This window comes from Leiobunum rupestre, chromosome 4 (assembly GCF_980474605.1).
Source record: "Leiobunum rupestre chromosome 4, qqLeiRupe1.1.hap1, whole genome shotgun sequence".
Taxonomy (NCBI): domain Eukaryota; kingdom Metazoa; phylum Arthropoda; class Arachnida; order Opiliones; family Sclerosomatidae; genus Leiobunum; species Leiobunum rupestre.
The window spans coordinates 37652800-37667545 of record NC_143387.1 but is presented as its reverse complement, the minus strand read 5'-3'; the positions used below and the strand labels follow the sequence as shown (position 1 = coordinate 37667545).

Below are 14746 nucleotides of genomic sequence, written 5' to 3'. Positions count from 1 at the left end.
TATCACTGATGATGTCGAAATTGCCTCTTCTCTTAATGACTACTTTTCATCGGTTTTTACACCATTAATCCAAAATGCAACTGATATCTCACAAACAAATGGTTTATCACCTGACTTTGATACCTCACAAACAAATGGTGCCAATTTCCAGGTTTCTGAAACCGAAGTGCGTAAGAAGCTTCGTCATCTCTCTTCTACCAAAGCATCAGGTCCAGACAACCTTCATCCGAATCTTCTTAAAAAGACAGCACAACAAATTTCCTGGCCTCTCACTTATATTTTCAATCAGAGTTTGGCTACAGGTGACATTCCAGAATTCTGGAGGACAGCAAATGTAACCCCCATTCCTAAAAAGGGTGACCCGACTTTACCTGAAAATTATAGACTCATTAGCCTCACCAGTCAGGTTGTAAAGATACTGGAATCCCTTGTCAAAGATAAGCTTCTAAAATTGCTTCAGGACTCTTCCTATTTCTCAAACCATCAGCATGGCTTTCTTCCATCTCGCTCGTGCACAACAAACCTACTTGAAGCTACGAATCTATGGACAAAAGCACTAGATCAAGGTCTTTCTGTTGATGTAATCTACCTAGACATCAAAAAGGCATTTGACCAAGTTCCTCATCATACACTCTTTGAGAGACTACTTTCTGCAGGCATAAAGGGTGCCGCATTCAATTGGTTAAAGGCCTTCTTGACACATCGCACGCAGCGGGTTGTAATACTTGGAATCGGTTCTCACAAGCGGAGTCCCACAAGGATCCGTACTTGCACCATTCTTATTTGCAATATACATAAATAGTTTACCTTCAGCTGTCGACCATTCTTTCCCCAGTCTCTTTGCAGATGACACAAAACTTATCAAAATTCTAAATACAAACACATCTAACGCCGAGTTACAACAGGATCTCTCTAAAGTTGAATCTTGGGCAACAAATTCTGGTTTCATCCTTCAACACCTCAAAATCCAACGTCCTTCACTTTGGAAAGAAAAATCCGCGCACAACTTACCAGCTAAATGGTCAAGATATTCCCCCTGTCACATGCGTCCGCGATCTAGGTGTCCAACTGGACGAGAAACAAACATTTTCTGAGCATTGCCGTGTCCTAGCCAAGAAAATAAATATGTTCGTTGGACTTGTTCGTAGAACTTTTCATTTTAAAACTCCCAAGTTACTCAAGATCATTTTTAAAACATTTATTCTTCCACTTTTGGACTTTGCCTCGCCAGTCTGGTCTCCACATTTAAAGAGAGACTTAGATCTCATCAACAAATCCTTGAACAAGCTTACAAAATTGGTGCCAGCTCTGCGTGAAAAATCTGCTGTGTTTCGTCGAAACTTTTTATCCATACCCTCTCTTCAGGAACGCCATACTGACACTGACCTTGGTGAAATTTACTCAATCCTATCTGGATCAAACATCCTCCAAGCTACTGACTTTTTTGACAAAGCCCCCCCTACCTCAACTAGAGGACATGACAAAAAGATCTTCGTACCACGCATACAAACTTCGATCCGCAAACATCACTTCTGCTTCCGCACTATCTTAAAATGGAACAAATTACCTCCGGATGTTATTTCCTCGAAATCTAAACCACTTTTTATGGCTCACATGCGGAAACTATCTGAACGCCTATAAGACATCTCTGATGACTTTGGTGTATTCATACAGAAGAAGAAGAAGAAGAAAGACAAAAACCAACCCATTGTATTAAAGCTCTTAAATAATCAACCAAAGTTAGAGCGAAAACAAAAACTATAAGTGAAAGCACTAATAAAAACTGCGTAGGCTCACCACGACAACCCAACAAAGCCAGTAAAAATCAATGCAAATCAAATAATCGTAGGCATTAATTATCACTCACATTATCAACACTTCAGATAAATGAAATAAAACAAGAAAAATATATAACCAATAGAAAAATATATAACAATAACCCAACCAAGCAACAAGTTAATTCAAATACTTAGGAATCAAGAAAAAGTCCATCTAAATACCCAGAAAAAGTCATGAAAATTGTATTAGAAAAAAACAAAAACACCTTACCGTTAACAATTATCGGCTTATAACGCACACAACCACCCCTAACTGAATAGTGAAGGCTAAACAACAGCGCATATCTCAATATAAATAAAACCAACGCAACCACATTAATGAAAATGTATCACACATTTAAAGCCGATAAGAAAACACGTAAAATAATTTACGAAGTAAGACTGTAAGGTAAGCAAAACGAAAAGGCGTAAGAGCGCCTTGTATACAACTTCAACTGTTTTCATAAATGACCTATTACACTTGAAAAGTAAATACCGATAGACAAAAAAACTATGTAGACCACCCAGGGGTTCTACCCTTTGCCCCTCAATATCTCTGCCGACCGCGCTAAAACAAGATTTGACCTCTTTAATTTCATACGTAAAAAAATGTAAGACTTTATTAATATACTGTTCCGCTTAAGCTGAGTTTTTAATTTTCAGTGAAGCGTAACATGTATCCGTTATTCTGTGTTAGAACGCTCACCTGTCGTGCACGAGGGCGCGGGTTCGAATCCTGCAAATTGAAAAATAATTATACTACACCCAATGACATAAAGAGGGCTCTTTTGGAAAAAGCTTTTCCACAATACCAAGAAACTGCGAACGCAGTGATTACACTTTGACCTGAAAATCAGTGGCGTAGCTATCATAGGACTGGGCGGTGCGGTGCACCGGGGCCGCATAGCGCTGGGGGGCCCTAAACCTAGGCTATACTGTGGAAAAATTCGGGAAATGCACGTATTTATGTAACGTGAATACTTCGACGCTTCGTCACGCCGCTAACTGAACAGTAGCGGCGCTAAGGGTGGGCTGAAGTGGGCTTTAGCCCCCCTGCATTTCTGAGAGGGGCCACATATTTATATTTAAGAGGCCACATATTTGAAATTTATTTATGTTTTTATTGCCAAGTAAAGTTTTTCGGGGGGAAAAATCTTTAAAAATCAATTCGTTTACTCAAAAAGATAGTAGACCATAAACAGATAGATTCGGGAGGCGAAGGGAGCGGAAATGGAGAGAAAGTTTAATGAACAATTGAAAGAAAAGAAAGGGGCTTGAGGGAATTTCGGGAATTTCGGGAAATACCCCAGCGGGTATGCACGTCAATGCTCGGAATCCGACGCTCGGATACAAGCTCAGAAGGGGGTCCAGTAAACGCGTCGATAGCCACAACAATAAAACGACCTTGCTCTTCTCGCTTCCTGGAAAATTCTGCGGTTTCTCGATTTCACCACTTTTGCGAAATATGGTCAATGCCAGGCTCGACCGCTAAGCTGCTTTTTTTTAAAACATTTCTTTCCATTTCGTCTTGAGCTCCAGAACGAGTCAGGTCTATTTTGAAAGTCTTCCTCGAATTTTAAGTCTTTAGTCTTTCTGTTCTATTATTTTGGCAAGAGCGGACTTCTACCTCCTCGAGGTTTAAAGAAGCCCTAATGCGCTTGTCTAAAATATAAACACTTAGCTAAATGACTAGTTGATAGTTTAATTTTATTTCAAATTATTTCAACAGCCTTTTAAAGGCTAATTAACTATTAATAATTAATTTTTCCAAACAGCCTTTTTCAAGGCTAGCTAACTATTAGTAGATATATATTTTGAAAGTCTTTCTCGAATTATAAGTAGTTTAGTCTTTTCTGTTCTAATATTTTAGCAAGAGCGGACTTCTACCTCCTCGAGGTTTAAAGAAGCCCTAATGCGCTTATTTAAAATATAAACACTTAGATAAATGACTAGTTGATAGTTTGATTTTATTTCAAATTATTTCAACAGCCTTTTAAAGGCTAATTAACTATATTAATAGTTAATTTTTCCAAAAAGCATTTTTCAGGGCTAGCTAACTATTAGTAGATATATATTTTCCAAACCGCCTATGTCAAGGCAAATAACTATTATTAGTTATTTTTCTAATATCTTAGAAACTTAGTCTTATTATTTACTAAGATAAATATTCCTCGAGAATTAGAAGGATTTTAGAGATACATTTTAGATAATTATATCCGGTAAATTTAACTATTTAAGTATTGACAAATTAAAAAAAATTGTAGAAATGAGTGGGAGAAAATTTCCGTCCGGAAGCCAAAGTCGCAAAAAGCGAAAAGCCAGTCAAGAATTTTTAAATTCTCAAAAAGTACTTCAAAACAACAATTCCAGTCTTAGAACAAACTCAATTAAATGCAATTGCGAACAAACTTGACTTACCAACCACTACTGAATCTTTACAAAAACAACTTTCCCACAACGAAAACAAATCGCTAGAATCCGAACCAAAACAAAATAGTACTGACAATAAAATAAGCTTATTGAAGGACGCTATAGGGGTTCATGTTGAAAGTAATCTTTCAACTAATAAATCGAACGATGTTATAAATAAACATTCTATGTTGCAAACGAGTCAAAATGTTTTCGATAAAGTTGTAGAAGGCATTGAAGAATCAGTTATTGATAATATCTTAATAGGAGCTCCTAGTGAAAGTGAATCAAACAATTCAAATGACATTGCACTTTCATTTGTCGCTTCCAACTCCTGCTCTATCTGATTTAAATGCAACTCAAATTATTCCTGACATTAGTATCGACATGGATTCTCCACTCGCTCAACCAAGGCTCTTATCATTTCCCCAAACGATTATTAGGGGTCAAAATTGAAGTTTCAATAGTATTTATTATGTAAAATATCCCTTTTTGGAATATTCTGTAGAAAATGACATGGTATACTGTTTTTGCTGCCGTCATTTTCCAAGCAGTGGTAAAAAAACATATTTCACAACTGGTTTTAAAAATTGGAAAAATATGAATGAGAAATTTCACGAACATTTTACTTCCGAGAAATCGACCCACCAATTAGCGGAAACGAAGTACATACATTTTTTACAGTCTAAGAAACGAGGAGCTATAACTTCACAGATAAATAAGCAACACCGTTTAGATACTATTCGAAACAGAGAAGTTTTATCCGCCCATGTGCAAATTGTTTTAACATGCGCTCAACAGGATATCGCGTTAAGAGGGCATCGAGAGAACGACGATCAGCAAAATCGTGGAAATTTCATTGAAATCCTAGAATTGTTAAAGCGCATTTCACCTGACTTAAAGGAAAAAGTAGATAGCATGCCCAATGTAGCAAAATATACCCACGGATCAATACAAAACGAGCTTATTAACACTAGTGGTGCACTTGTTCAAAGAATGATTATTCAGGATATTAATGATTCGGGTGGTTTTTACGCAATAATTGCTGACGAAACTAGGGACAAAGGCGGTGTAGAACAACCAAGTGTTTGTGTTCGATTTACCACCACTAAGGGAGAGGTTCTTGAAAGGTTTTTGTCTTTTGTTGATTTACATAAATTTGACGCTGAATCTTTATCTTCCGCGATTATTAATATTCTTTTATCAAATGGGTTAAAAATATCAAACTGTGTAACGCAAACATATGACGGAGCGAGTGTAATGTGTGGAAGTAAGTCGGGAGTGAACATTAGGATTAAGGATGCTGTGGGTGGGATGTGTCCATATGTGCACTGTTACGCCCATCGCCTAAATTTAATTTTGGTGGATACCTGTAAGAATGTACCAATAATTCGTGAAACACTTGGTTTGTTACAGGCAATTTATACATTTCAAAGTAATTCGTCACTTCGAAGTGAGTATTTTCAAGAGGCCCAAAAAGAGCTTGAATACGATGTAATATTAAAATTACCCCAGAGTTGTGACACTAGATGGTCCAGTAAAAAAATGTATACATTTTTTAGAACTAGATATAATGCTGTAGTTTTAGCTTTAGAAAACTTAATTGAAAGTGGCAAATCTGAGGAAGCAGCCGAATGTAGAGGGTACCATTCCCAGCTTAAAAATTTCAGCATTTTATGACAAATGTGTTGTCTGAATATTTGCAAAATCCAAAAGTAGTTATAACTCAAGCCGTAGCAATTTGCGGTGCCACAATAAAAAAAGTTAGAAACAGACCGAAATTCTGAAAGATTCGATCAAATTTGGGATGTTGCGAAACAATTAGCTCTCTCAGTCTCAATTCCAGTACCAGAAAAGAATAGTTCCGTCAAAGTACCCATGAAAAGAAAAATTATTCAAAACAAAAAGTTAAAAGGTACCATAATAACGGGTACTATAGGAAGTCGGGAAACGGAGTTCAAAACTATTGGCGACCAACTTAAAGCAACTTATTTTGAAATTTTAGATAGATTCGTATTAGAAATGAAAAAAAAGATTGTTAGAAAATTGTTCTATTTATGAAGAACTTTGCGCATCAGACCCAAATTCGAGCGAGTTTTTGAACGTTGAAAAAATTACTGCGTTTTGTCAAAACTACAAAAGATTTAATTTTGAAATGGAGTCTCTGAAAAATCAGGTCAACGTTGCTAAAATATTATTTAGTACCAAAAGCGGTGAAAACATAAACACAGAAAGTTTGCAAACGCAGCTTGAAACCAATGAATATCTTAAACCTCAAAATTTGCAAAATGTTTCCGATTGCTATAAATATTTATTGACATACGAGCAGGCATTCCCAGATCTCGTAAAATATTTCCAAATTGTATTATGCATACCTGTTGCTAATACTATTTCAGAGCGTAGTTTTAGTACACTTAATAGACTCGAATCATTTTTAAGAACAACAATGTCTGAAAATCGATTAACAAATTTAGCCTTGCTCTCTATAAATAGAGATTTATGTAATAGGTTAAGAGACAATCCTTTGTTGGTTGTTGACGAGTTTAGTAAAAAAAAAGAGAAGAGTGCAATTTATACTTTGAGTTAAATTTTCAAATTTTTAAATATGTAGAAGCTATATAAGAGACATATTGGAGGGCAAGCCACAGCTGCCACCAAATTATAAGGGGTAACTAAAATGGTAAGGGCCACAAAATATTTAGCCCACCCGTGAAAAAACCTTAGCGCCGCTACTGTAACTGAAACTGCAGCAAAATATGATATTGCTCCCCAATTTCAAGTAAAACGGCAGTGAAAAGTTAAAAAACATTTTGACGAATTAGCTTCTGACCACCGATTCGTGGACTGTTCAACAATTATATGGAAATTCGGAGTTCTTGAATGTGACGTTACAGAAGTGTTTACTGCAATTTTATTATTTCACACAGTCACACTATACCTGTAACTTCTGCAACAGCTGAAAGATCTTTCAGCAAACGAAAAATAATTAAAAGTTTTTTGCGGAATAGTCTGGGACAAAATCGACTTTGCCATTTACCATTAATAGCAATCGAGAACAAGGCTGCATAAAAATTAAATTTGAACAAAGTTATTGATAATTTTTAAAACATTAAAGCGCGCAAAAGATTGTAAGTTTTCATTTAAAAAAATTTAAATAGAAAAATAAAAGATTTTTCATTACCTATTTTTTTTGGAAACATATTGGTTAGGGGGTCCATTGTTTTTTGCACCGGGGCCCCTTGCCCTTTAGCTACGCCACTGCTGAAAATGCGTTCGCAGCCCAGACAGACACGGTGTTTGTAAAACTCATCCAAGGATAGTCCCCTCGGAGAGGTAAAAATGGTAGTTTTAAAGACAAGGTGTAATTACTTGTTCTTCGACGTCTTCTGTCGTCCTTTCACTATTACTTGCTGCAGGGCCGCCTTATCCATAAGGCAGACTAGGCAAAGTGCCTAGGGCCTACGATTCCATATAATAGGGCCTACAAGTCGGTAAATGAGAGATTTTTGCCCAAGGGCTACGGAAAGGTTAAAACGGCCCTTACTTGCTGGTTGAATATGACCACCCTCTCGTAAACATCTATCGAAGGCTTCGAACGTGCGTCTATCTGGTAATCGTCTATCGGGGAATTGCCCCTGGTATAACCGCCTCGCTTCTAATCATTGCCATGGGCCCGTCCGAACATCAAATGCATGTCCGCATACTCAGAGTTAGTGAGATTCGCCATAGTTGATATCATTTTGACGCAAAGTAATGGTTTTTCGATGAAGCATGTTATTTCATACTCGAAAATCAACCTTTCAGTTTGTGAAAGTTCAAAGTCTAAAGAATGACCGGCGTTTCGAAAATGTCCCCTTGGTATTTTTTCGAATTAGGGTAGCCAAGGATCCTATATGTTAGAAGGATATGCGGCGAGGGGCGAAAAATGGCAGCGCCGTCGGTGGGTCATGCGCGATAGAGAATCCGTTTTTAGATTCCGTCAAGGACAAAACATGGAGGAAGCACCGGCAAAATTTGTCCTTGAGGGAATAGAAACAAGACGTCCCACGTTTAGAGGTTCTCTTAATATCGACGGCGCTGCCGGCGTTTTGAAAACACGGGCTGGCCGGAGGGCTACCTATCCTTCTAACATATAGGATCCTTGGGGTAGCGAGGCGCGGGAGTTTTTCTCGTGAGTTTTCCCCTCGGTTTTCCCGCTTTAAGACACGCCCGTAACCCGTTTCTACCAGCTTCATCACGGCCGTAAAAATCTTCCTTAGACTAAAGATAATTTAAACTCGTACCCTAGATTCGAATACTGAGAACTTTCCCATTGACGGTTTTGTTACGAAGTGTTTACCCTTTTCCGGCACGTGACCTCAGAAAAATCGGGCTCCATCGGTTGCGGTAAGTCGCAAACCATGGAGCGAATTTCTTCTGAGTTCCGGCGGGAAGTGGGTAAACACTATCGGCAACGCGCGAGAGAGTGATTAAGAAACTAGGGTGCGAGTTTAAATTATCTTTGCTTAGACATTCCAAGTGTATACCTATATAGTTTCCTAATCGTACTCATTTATATGACGATTTTATGCCAAATTTTATTAAAAAAAGTTATAAAAATACTCAAAAACACTTTATTTTGTTGATAAAAAGTAGTGAATAGTAAAACTTTTAAAATGACGATCATTAATCTTTAGAAGCAAAAGTTACTCCTATTTCAAAGAAGAGTTTCCACCCGCTAGTTTGGATTATTTCTGTTCATCGCAAGTAGGTGGCGCGAGGCGTACTTTGATAAAGTTCCTTGATTTTAAAGCTTATGGAGAAAATCCGGTGACTTTCCGGTTTAAGGCTCTATATTATTCTCAACTCATGTTTGAAACCTTCTGCTTGTATTGATCTAGATTAAGGCTCAAAGGCTTAGTGTTTCTCATTTCCTTGAGAATCATTTTGTTACATATTAAAAATATGAATTTCACATACGTTATTCGATCACTATGTGGAGTTGAGTTTCCAAAATATTTCTGTTCATACGTTTCCAGGGGATTCGTTAACAACCAAAAAAATCACGTGAAAAAGCCCATAGTTATACTGTCAAATGCAAATTTAAGTTTAGCATGTTGCAAGCAAGGAAAAAAACCTCTAATGATACAAGGAGTTTTTTCAATAACCAGTAATACTAATATATGTAAAACCACTCGATGGTCCATCAGGTCAAGTACTTCAGTAGTCTATAGTGTTGGTTTCAAGCGACAATATCCTTTCCTTTACAATCATATGGAAAGTTTGTTATCAAATTCGAAATCAACAGGTTTTCCAAAAATTATTTCTGTCAACCTTTTTCATACAAGTCCAGTTAGAATGGTACCCCCACTAGTCTTCATGATAGCAAAAACAGCTGCTAAAATGCTTGCAATTTTAACAGGCAGGTAATATATTTATTCATTTATCATAATAATATTTGAAAATGAGATTTGTTTGCTTTTTAATTTAACAGGGGTTTTAGAAAATGGTGGACATCTCTTCCCACAAACAAAAAACTCTATTTCTTAGATGTTCTTCGAAGCCACAATGGGAAGGTTTTTGCTTTCATAGTCATTTCTACTTTCTTACTCTTGGCTTACTACGAAAGCCATGTTCAAGAAGCACCTTTCACTCATCGAAGGAGGTTCATTGCATTTACAAAATCTCAATTTCAAGAAATAGCAGATTTTGAATTTAAAATGGTCATAATAATTTAACAACTAGAGAATTACCAAGTCATATTAGTGTTTTAGGAACTTGTAATTTACAGCAGTGTGAACTGTATAAACACCAGTTTTTACCGGCAACCCATCCCCATTATGAAAGAGTATACAGAGTGACACAAAGACTTTTATCATCAGTGGCAGATTTAGAATTCATCAAAAACAAGACATTCTCCATCGCTGTTCTTAGAAATGATGAAGAAAATGCTTTTGTTTTGCCAGTAAGACAAAAGCTAATTATAATTCATATAATTAAAAACTGATAATGAATGAAAATATTTTACTATGAATATTTCAGCAAGGACAAATATTTGTTTTTGAAGGAATTTTAAAAGCGTGTAAGAATGATGATCAGTTGGCAGTTATAATGGCACATGAGATGGCACATTGTATTATGGGACATGCTGTAAATGAGAAAACTTTAAATATATTTTATACTTTTCTTATTCAGTCCTTGCTTTTCAGGCTGAAAACATCAGTTTTGCTCATTTGCTGGATTTTGCCGTAATTGCATTTTTGGCCGCAATTTGGGCTTTTTTACCATCAGATGGTTTAGCTATAGTAACTCAGTGGTTTTTTCATAAAGTGATTGATGTAAATAATCAAAAAATACGTTAGGAGAAACAGAAATGAAAGTTGACTTCTTTATAGATATGGTTACATCTTCCTTTTAGTCGAAAACTTGAAACTGAAGCTGATGAGGTTGGATTACAACTGGCAGCAAAAGTATGCGCGTATGCAATTGCCAATAGTAAAACAAATTCTAATGTTCTTAATATATATTCAAGGCTTGCTTTGATGTAAGGGAAAGCAGCGCATTTTGGGCACGAATGAGTATGCAAAATGATGGTGAAAACATTGAGTGGCTTTCAACTCACCCAAGTCACAGCAATCGCTCAAATCATTTAGATTCCTTAATGGAAGAAGTATGGATATAAAACATAAGATTGTAGTTACCAATTTAATAGCTCTAAACTTTTTTTAATTAATTATAAGGCTTTGCAAATAAGGAAACAATGTGATTGTTCAGATCTTCCAAGCATGGACCCACGGAAATTGCTAGAACTATTTGAGAGAAAAGAAATAGAATTGAAGAAAATACTCCCAGAAAGTAGATTTGTACAAGTAGTGCCTAAATAATGTGATATAGCCTATCCAATTTATAGAATGTTTTATAAATTATATAAAGTTTTACAAGTTAAAATTTTTTTAAATTAAATTGGTTAAATTGCATTAGCAATACATACTACAAATAATACTATTAGAGAATCATTCGATCACATTATATAGATATAAATAACCTGTGCATGCATCGCAGCCAGGTCGTTTGAAAAATCATGGGGAAAATCCAAAAGCCTGTCCCCTTCCATGTATTTTGTTTACCATTTGTAGCTGCTGGCAGGAAATGCAGCGTCGGCCCGCTGGTGGTGAAAAGGGGTAGTAGGAAAACACCAAAGACTATATATAGGCTTCCCTACATAGACTGACTCGAATTGCATACCATAGCAGACGCTGGTCAAAATTTCCCCCATGGTTCAGCAGGCTACTAGTGGCGCCTCTAACTGCTGGTCTCCCGTGTTTCGAAAGCGAAGCGTATATATAGTCTTTGGAAAACACTACACTGATAAACTTATACAAGCGTTATACCATATGTACATCTTTTCTCATAAGTATGCCTCTGTATAACATTTCCATCGAAAATATAGACCCATGATGAAAGTTGAGGGGCCAAAAATTTACATTTTTACCTGGCATCTTAGCATTTGGACGGAACATCCGTTTCCTTACTTCCGCCTGTATATTTCAAGGGCGGTCACGTGGTTCAAAACGTCACAAACAGGATGTTCCGTCCAGAGGTCTCACTTAAAGGGCAACGGAAGCTCTGTGGCAAAAAGAAAAAAAAAAGCACCGTGCTTTTTAACCCCCACCACCCCCACTAGGTACTAGCGAGATCACGCAGAGTTTACCGTCAATTTCGCACTTTGCATATATAGTCACACAAATGCCAGCTCACTTGCGTTGCCCTTTAAGCCTCGTCTGCGGCCCCTCTTCTGTTATGGGTCTATTCAACGTAGCCCTCATTGCAATAGACTCTATTGCAATGAGGGCTACGTTCAGTAGCTTGCAACAAATTAAACGTTGCAGTATTTCAGAACCGGTTTTCTACTATACGCTTTTTTCCATTTCCGGTGTGACGTAGCGTTGCTGAACCGTTGCTGAAACATTTGAACCTGCTCTTCCAGCCGGTTTCTTCGTTGTTAAACTGAATCGTGACGTCACAGCACGCGGGAAGGCTAGCTGCGGACGACACAACAGACGATATTTTATAAAAATTACAACAATCGTAAAAAAGCGTTCAACAGGGCTGCGTTCAACAACCATCAACGGAGAAAAACCGTTGAGTTATCGTTGAGTTCTTTTAATCAACGCTACGTCACTAAAATCTAAAGTTGTTGTACGATTTATATAGTTCGCTGACTTAACGAACAAAATATCGTCTGCTACCCCTCCTTTAACTTTGTCGAATGACGTCACGACACCGATGAGCAACGGAAAAACCATCTCGCCCAGCCGATGTTTCCGCTGAGTCTCCTGGCGTATTCCATTGGGACCGCTTTTCGAGTGCTCTGGATTATACTACTCGAGCTCCGATGTGACAAAACTCCTCGCCAGAGCAGCTCTCAATGAAATACGAATTTTTAAGAGAGTGACGTATCGTCTGCTATTTTCCGAGAGTCAAGCTTAAGTGTATGAAGTTCGTATTCCATTGGTGATCCGAGCGCTCGGAAAAAATCGCTCGGTCTTGAAAGATCGAGCGATTTTTTCCGATCTGCGAGCGAGTGGCGTTGCCAATGGAGGACGTAACTCGGCCTCCGAGCTGCTCGATTTTTCCCAATGGAAAACGAAAATAAATCCCGAGCACTCGTCGAGCGCTCCGAGCATCCCAATGGAATACGCTATAAGATGATCAACGTGACGTCAAAACCGGAAGTTAAAAAACCCGTTCAACAAAAAACCGCTGACCGTTGAGCTCAGCGCTGAGCTATTTTAGAGTTGTTGAACGCAGCCCAGGCCAGGATAAAAAGAGTCAACGGAATCAACGCAAACGTAAAACGGTATAAGACCGCTAAGCTTCACTGAACGTAGCCGAGACCTTGTTTAACACGGAACATACAATAAGGGGACCCAAAGATGCTAAAATTCTTATAATCCTTGTGCTATTGAAAAGATTACCATGACAACGAAATCACGTGATCTCAAAGCACGAGGTAAGGAATTCTTCACTAACTTCCGTTTCCCATTACTAAAGCTGATGACGCGTTTTTCGTCACGTAGCTGGAAGTGACGTAATTTTACGTCATCCTGTGAACAAGGGGTACGTTCAGTAGCAGTCAACAAAAAAAACCGATGGATTTATATTATCCAGCGATGAGCTTTTTCGTCATAATGACGTCGTAAGTTGCTGAACGCTTTTATTCAGTCATCGGTGTTTTTAAAATGGCGTAGCTTTTATAGTAGTTTTACGTCAGTAATGACGTCAGTCATCGGAAAAACCGACTCTTCCAGCCGATGACTTCGGTGAGTAACCGATGACTATCGTGACGTCAAAACCGGAAACGCGAAAAAGCGTACAGTAGGAAACCGATGTCAGCGATTACTTGGCAGGTATTGAGGGTGCCGCCATGTGTTGGTTAGAGAATTACCTCGTGGACCGTAAGCAAAGGGTTGTCCTGCAAGGTCAGGCTTCAGCTTGGGAGTACTGTGAACCAGGGGGTCCCTCAAGGGTCGGTCTTGGGTCCCCTGCTCTTTAACATTTGAATTAATTCCCTGCCTACTGTTGTGTGTGTGTTGCCTTGGTTTTTCTATTCGCTGATGACACAAAACTGTCTCACAAAGTTAAACTACACTCCGACAATTTGGCACTCCAGGCTGACCTCGACGCGGTAGTTACCTGGGCTAAATCTCATGGCTTGTCATTCAACACAGCGAAGTGTTCGGTGCTACATCTCGGTCGTAAAAACCCAAACTATGTTTACACTATCATGGGCTCCGCTATTTCATCGACTCTTTCAGAACGTGACCTCGGTATCACTTTGGATCCCAGTCTTAAATTTTCGACTCATACCCACAAAATTACTAAGCGCATATGCTCCATTGTTGGTCTTATTCGCCGCAACTTAAATTTTCGATCTCCACCCTTTATTAAACAATTATATAACTCCCTGGCTTTACCACTTATAGATTATTGTTCCCCGATTTGGACTCCACACCTAGTTACTGATCTCTCTTCTTTGCAGAAAGCTCAAAATAAATTCTCAAAGTTAGTCACTTGTTTGGAAAAAAACCCTGCCCCTTCCAGGTTGAAAACGCTAGGGTTTCAACCCATCTCCACTAGGCACAAATTCAATAATTTGTGCCTACTCCATAAGTTTTTCTATAACGGTCTCGATCTACATTTCTCCGACTTTTTCACCCTCAATTCTAAATCCACTACTCGAGGTCATACCCTAAAGCTGTCCAAACCTAGGGCCAATGTAACAACCCGGCAAAACCATTTTTCCCACAGCGTCATTAATGACTGGAATCATGGACTGTATTATAATTACCTGATTATCTCTTTTATAACCATACAAATACCTGAAATTAGGTATCACTACACTTCTTTCGCGAAGAACATTATAATTACTTCAAAATATTAAGTACGATAACAAATGGAGGTTTTCAAATCCATCATTTTATAAGCCTTTTTTGCTCGGGAAGATCGCCTATTTGTTACCATGACGACGCATTATTTTC

At 38.1% G+C, this 14746-nt stretch overlaps 1 protein-coding gene across 2 annotated transcripts; it reads left to right on the top strand.

Annotated features, from left to right (window-relative positions):
* Window positions 1–9108: 9108 nt before the first annotated feature.
* On the top strand, window positions 9109–11195 carry LOC149947648 (metalloendopeptidase OMA1, mitochondrial-like). Of its 2 annotated transcripts, XM_090171512.1 has the most exons (8): window positions 9109–9631; window positions 9700–9928; window positions 9997–10170; window positions 10248–10355; window positions 10415–10543; window positions 10601–10675; window positions 10738–10875; window positions 10946–11195. In XM_090171512.1, the coding sequence occupies exons 1-8, from the start codon at window positions 9171–9173 to the stop codon at window positions 11087–11089; spliced, it is 1458 nt and encodes a 485-aa protein (XP_090027638.1). In that variant the 5' UTR covers window positions 9109–9170; the 3' UTR covers window positions 11090–11195. The 2 variants fall into 2 exon arrangements, with proteins under 2 accessions (XP_090027638.1, XP_090027639.1); XM_090171513.1 differs by lacking the exon at window positions 9109–9631 and having other exon boundaries at window positions 9700–9870; window positions 9980–10170.
* Window positions 11196–14746: the final 3551 nt, after the last annotated feature.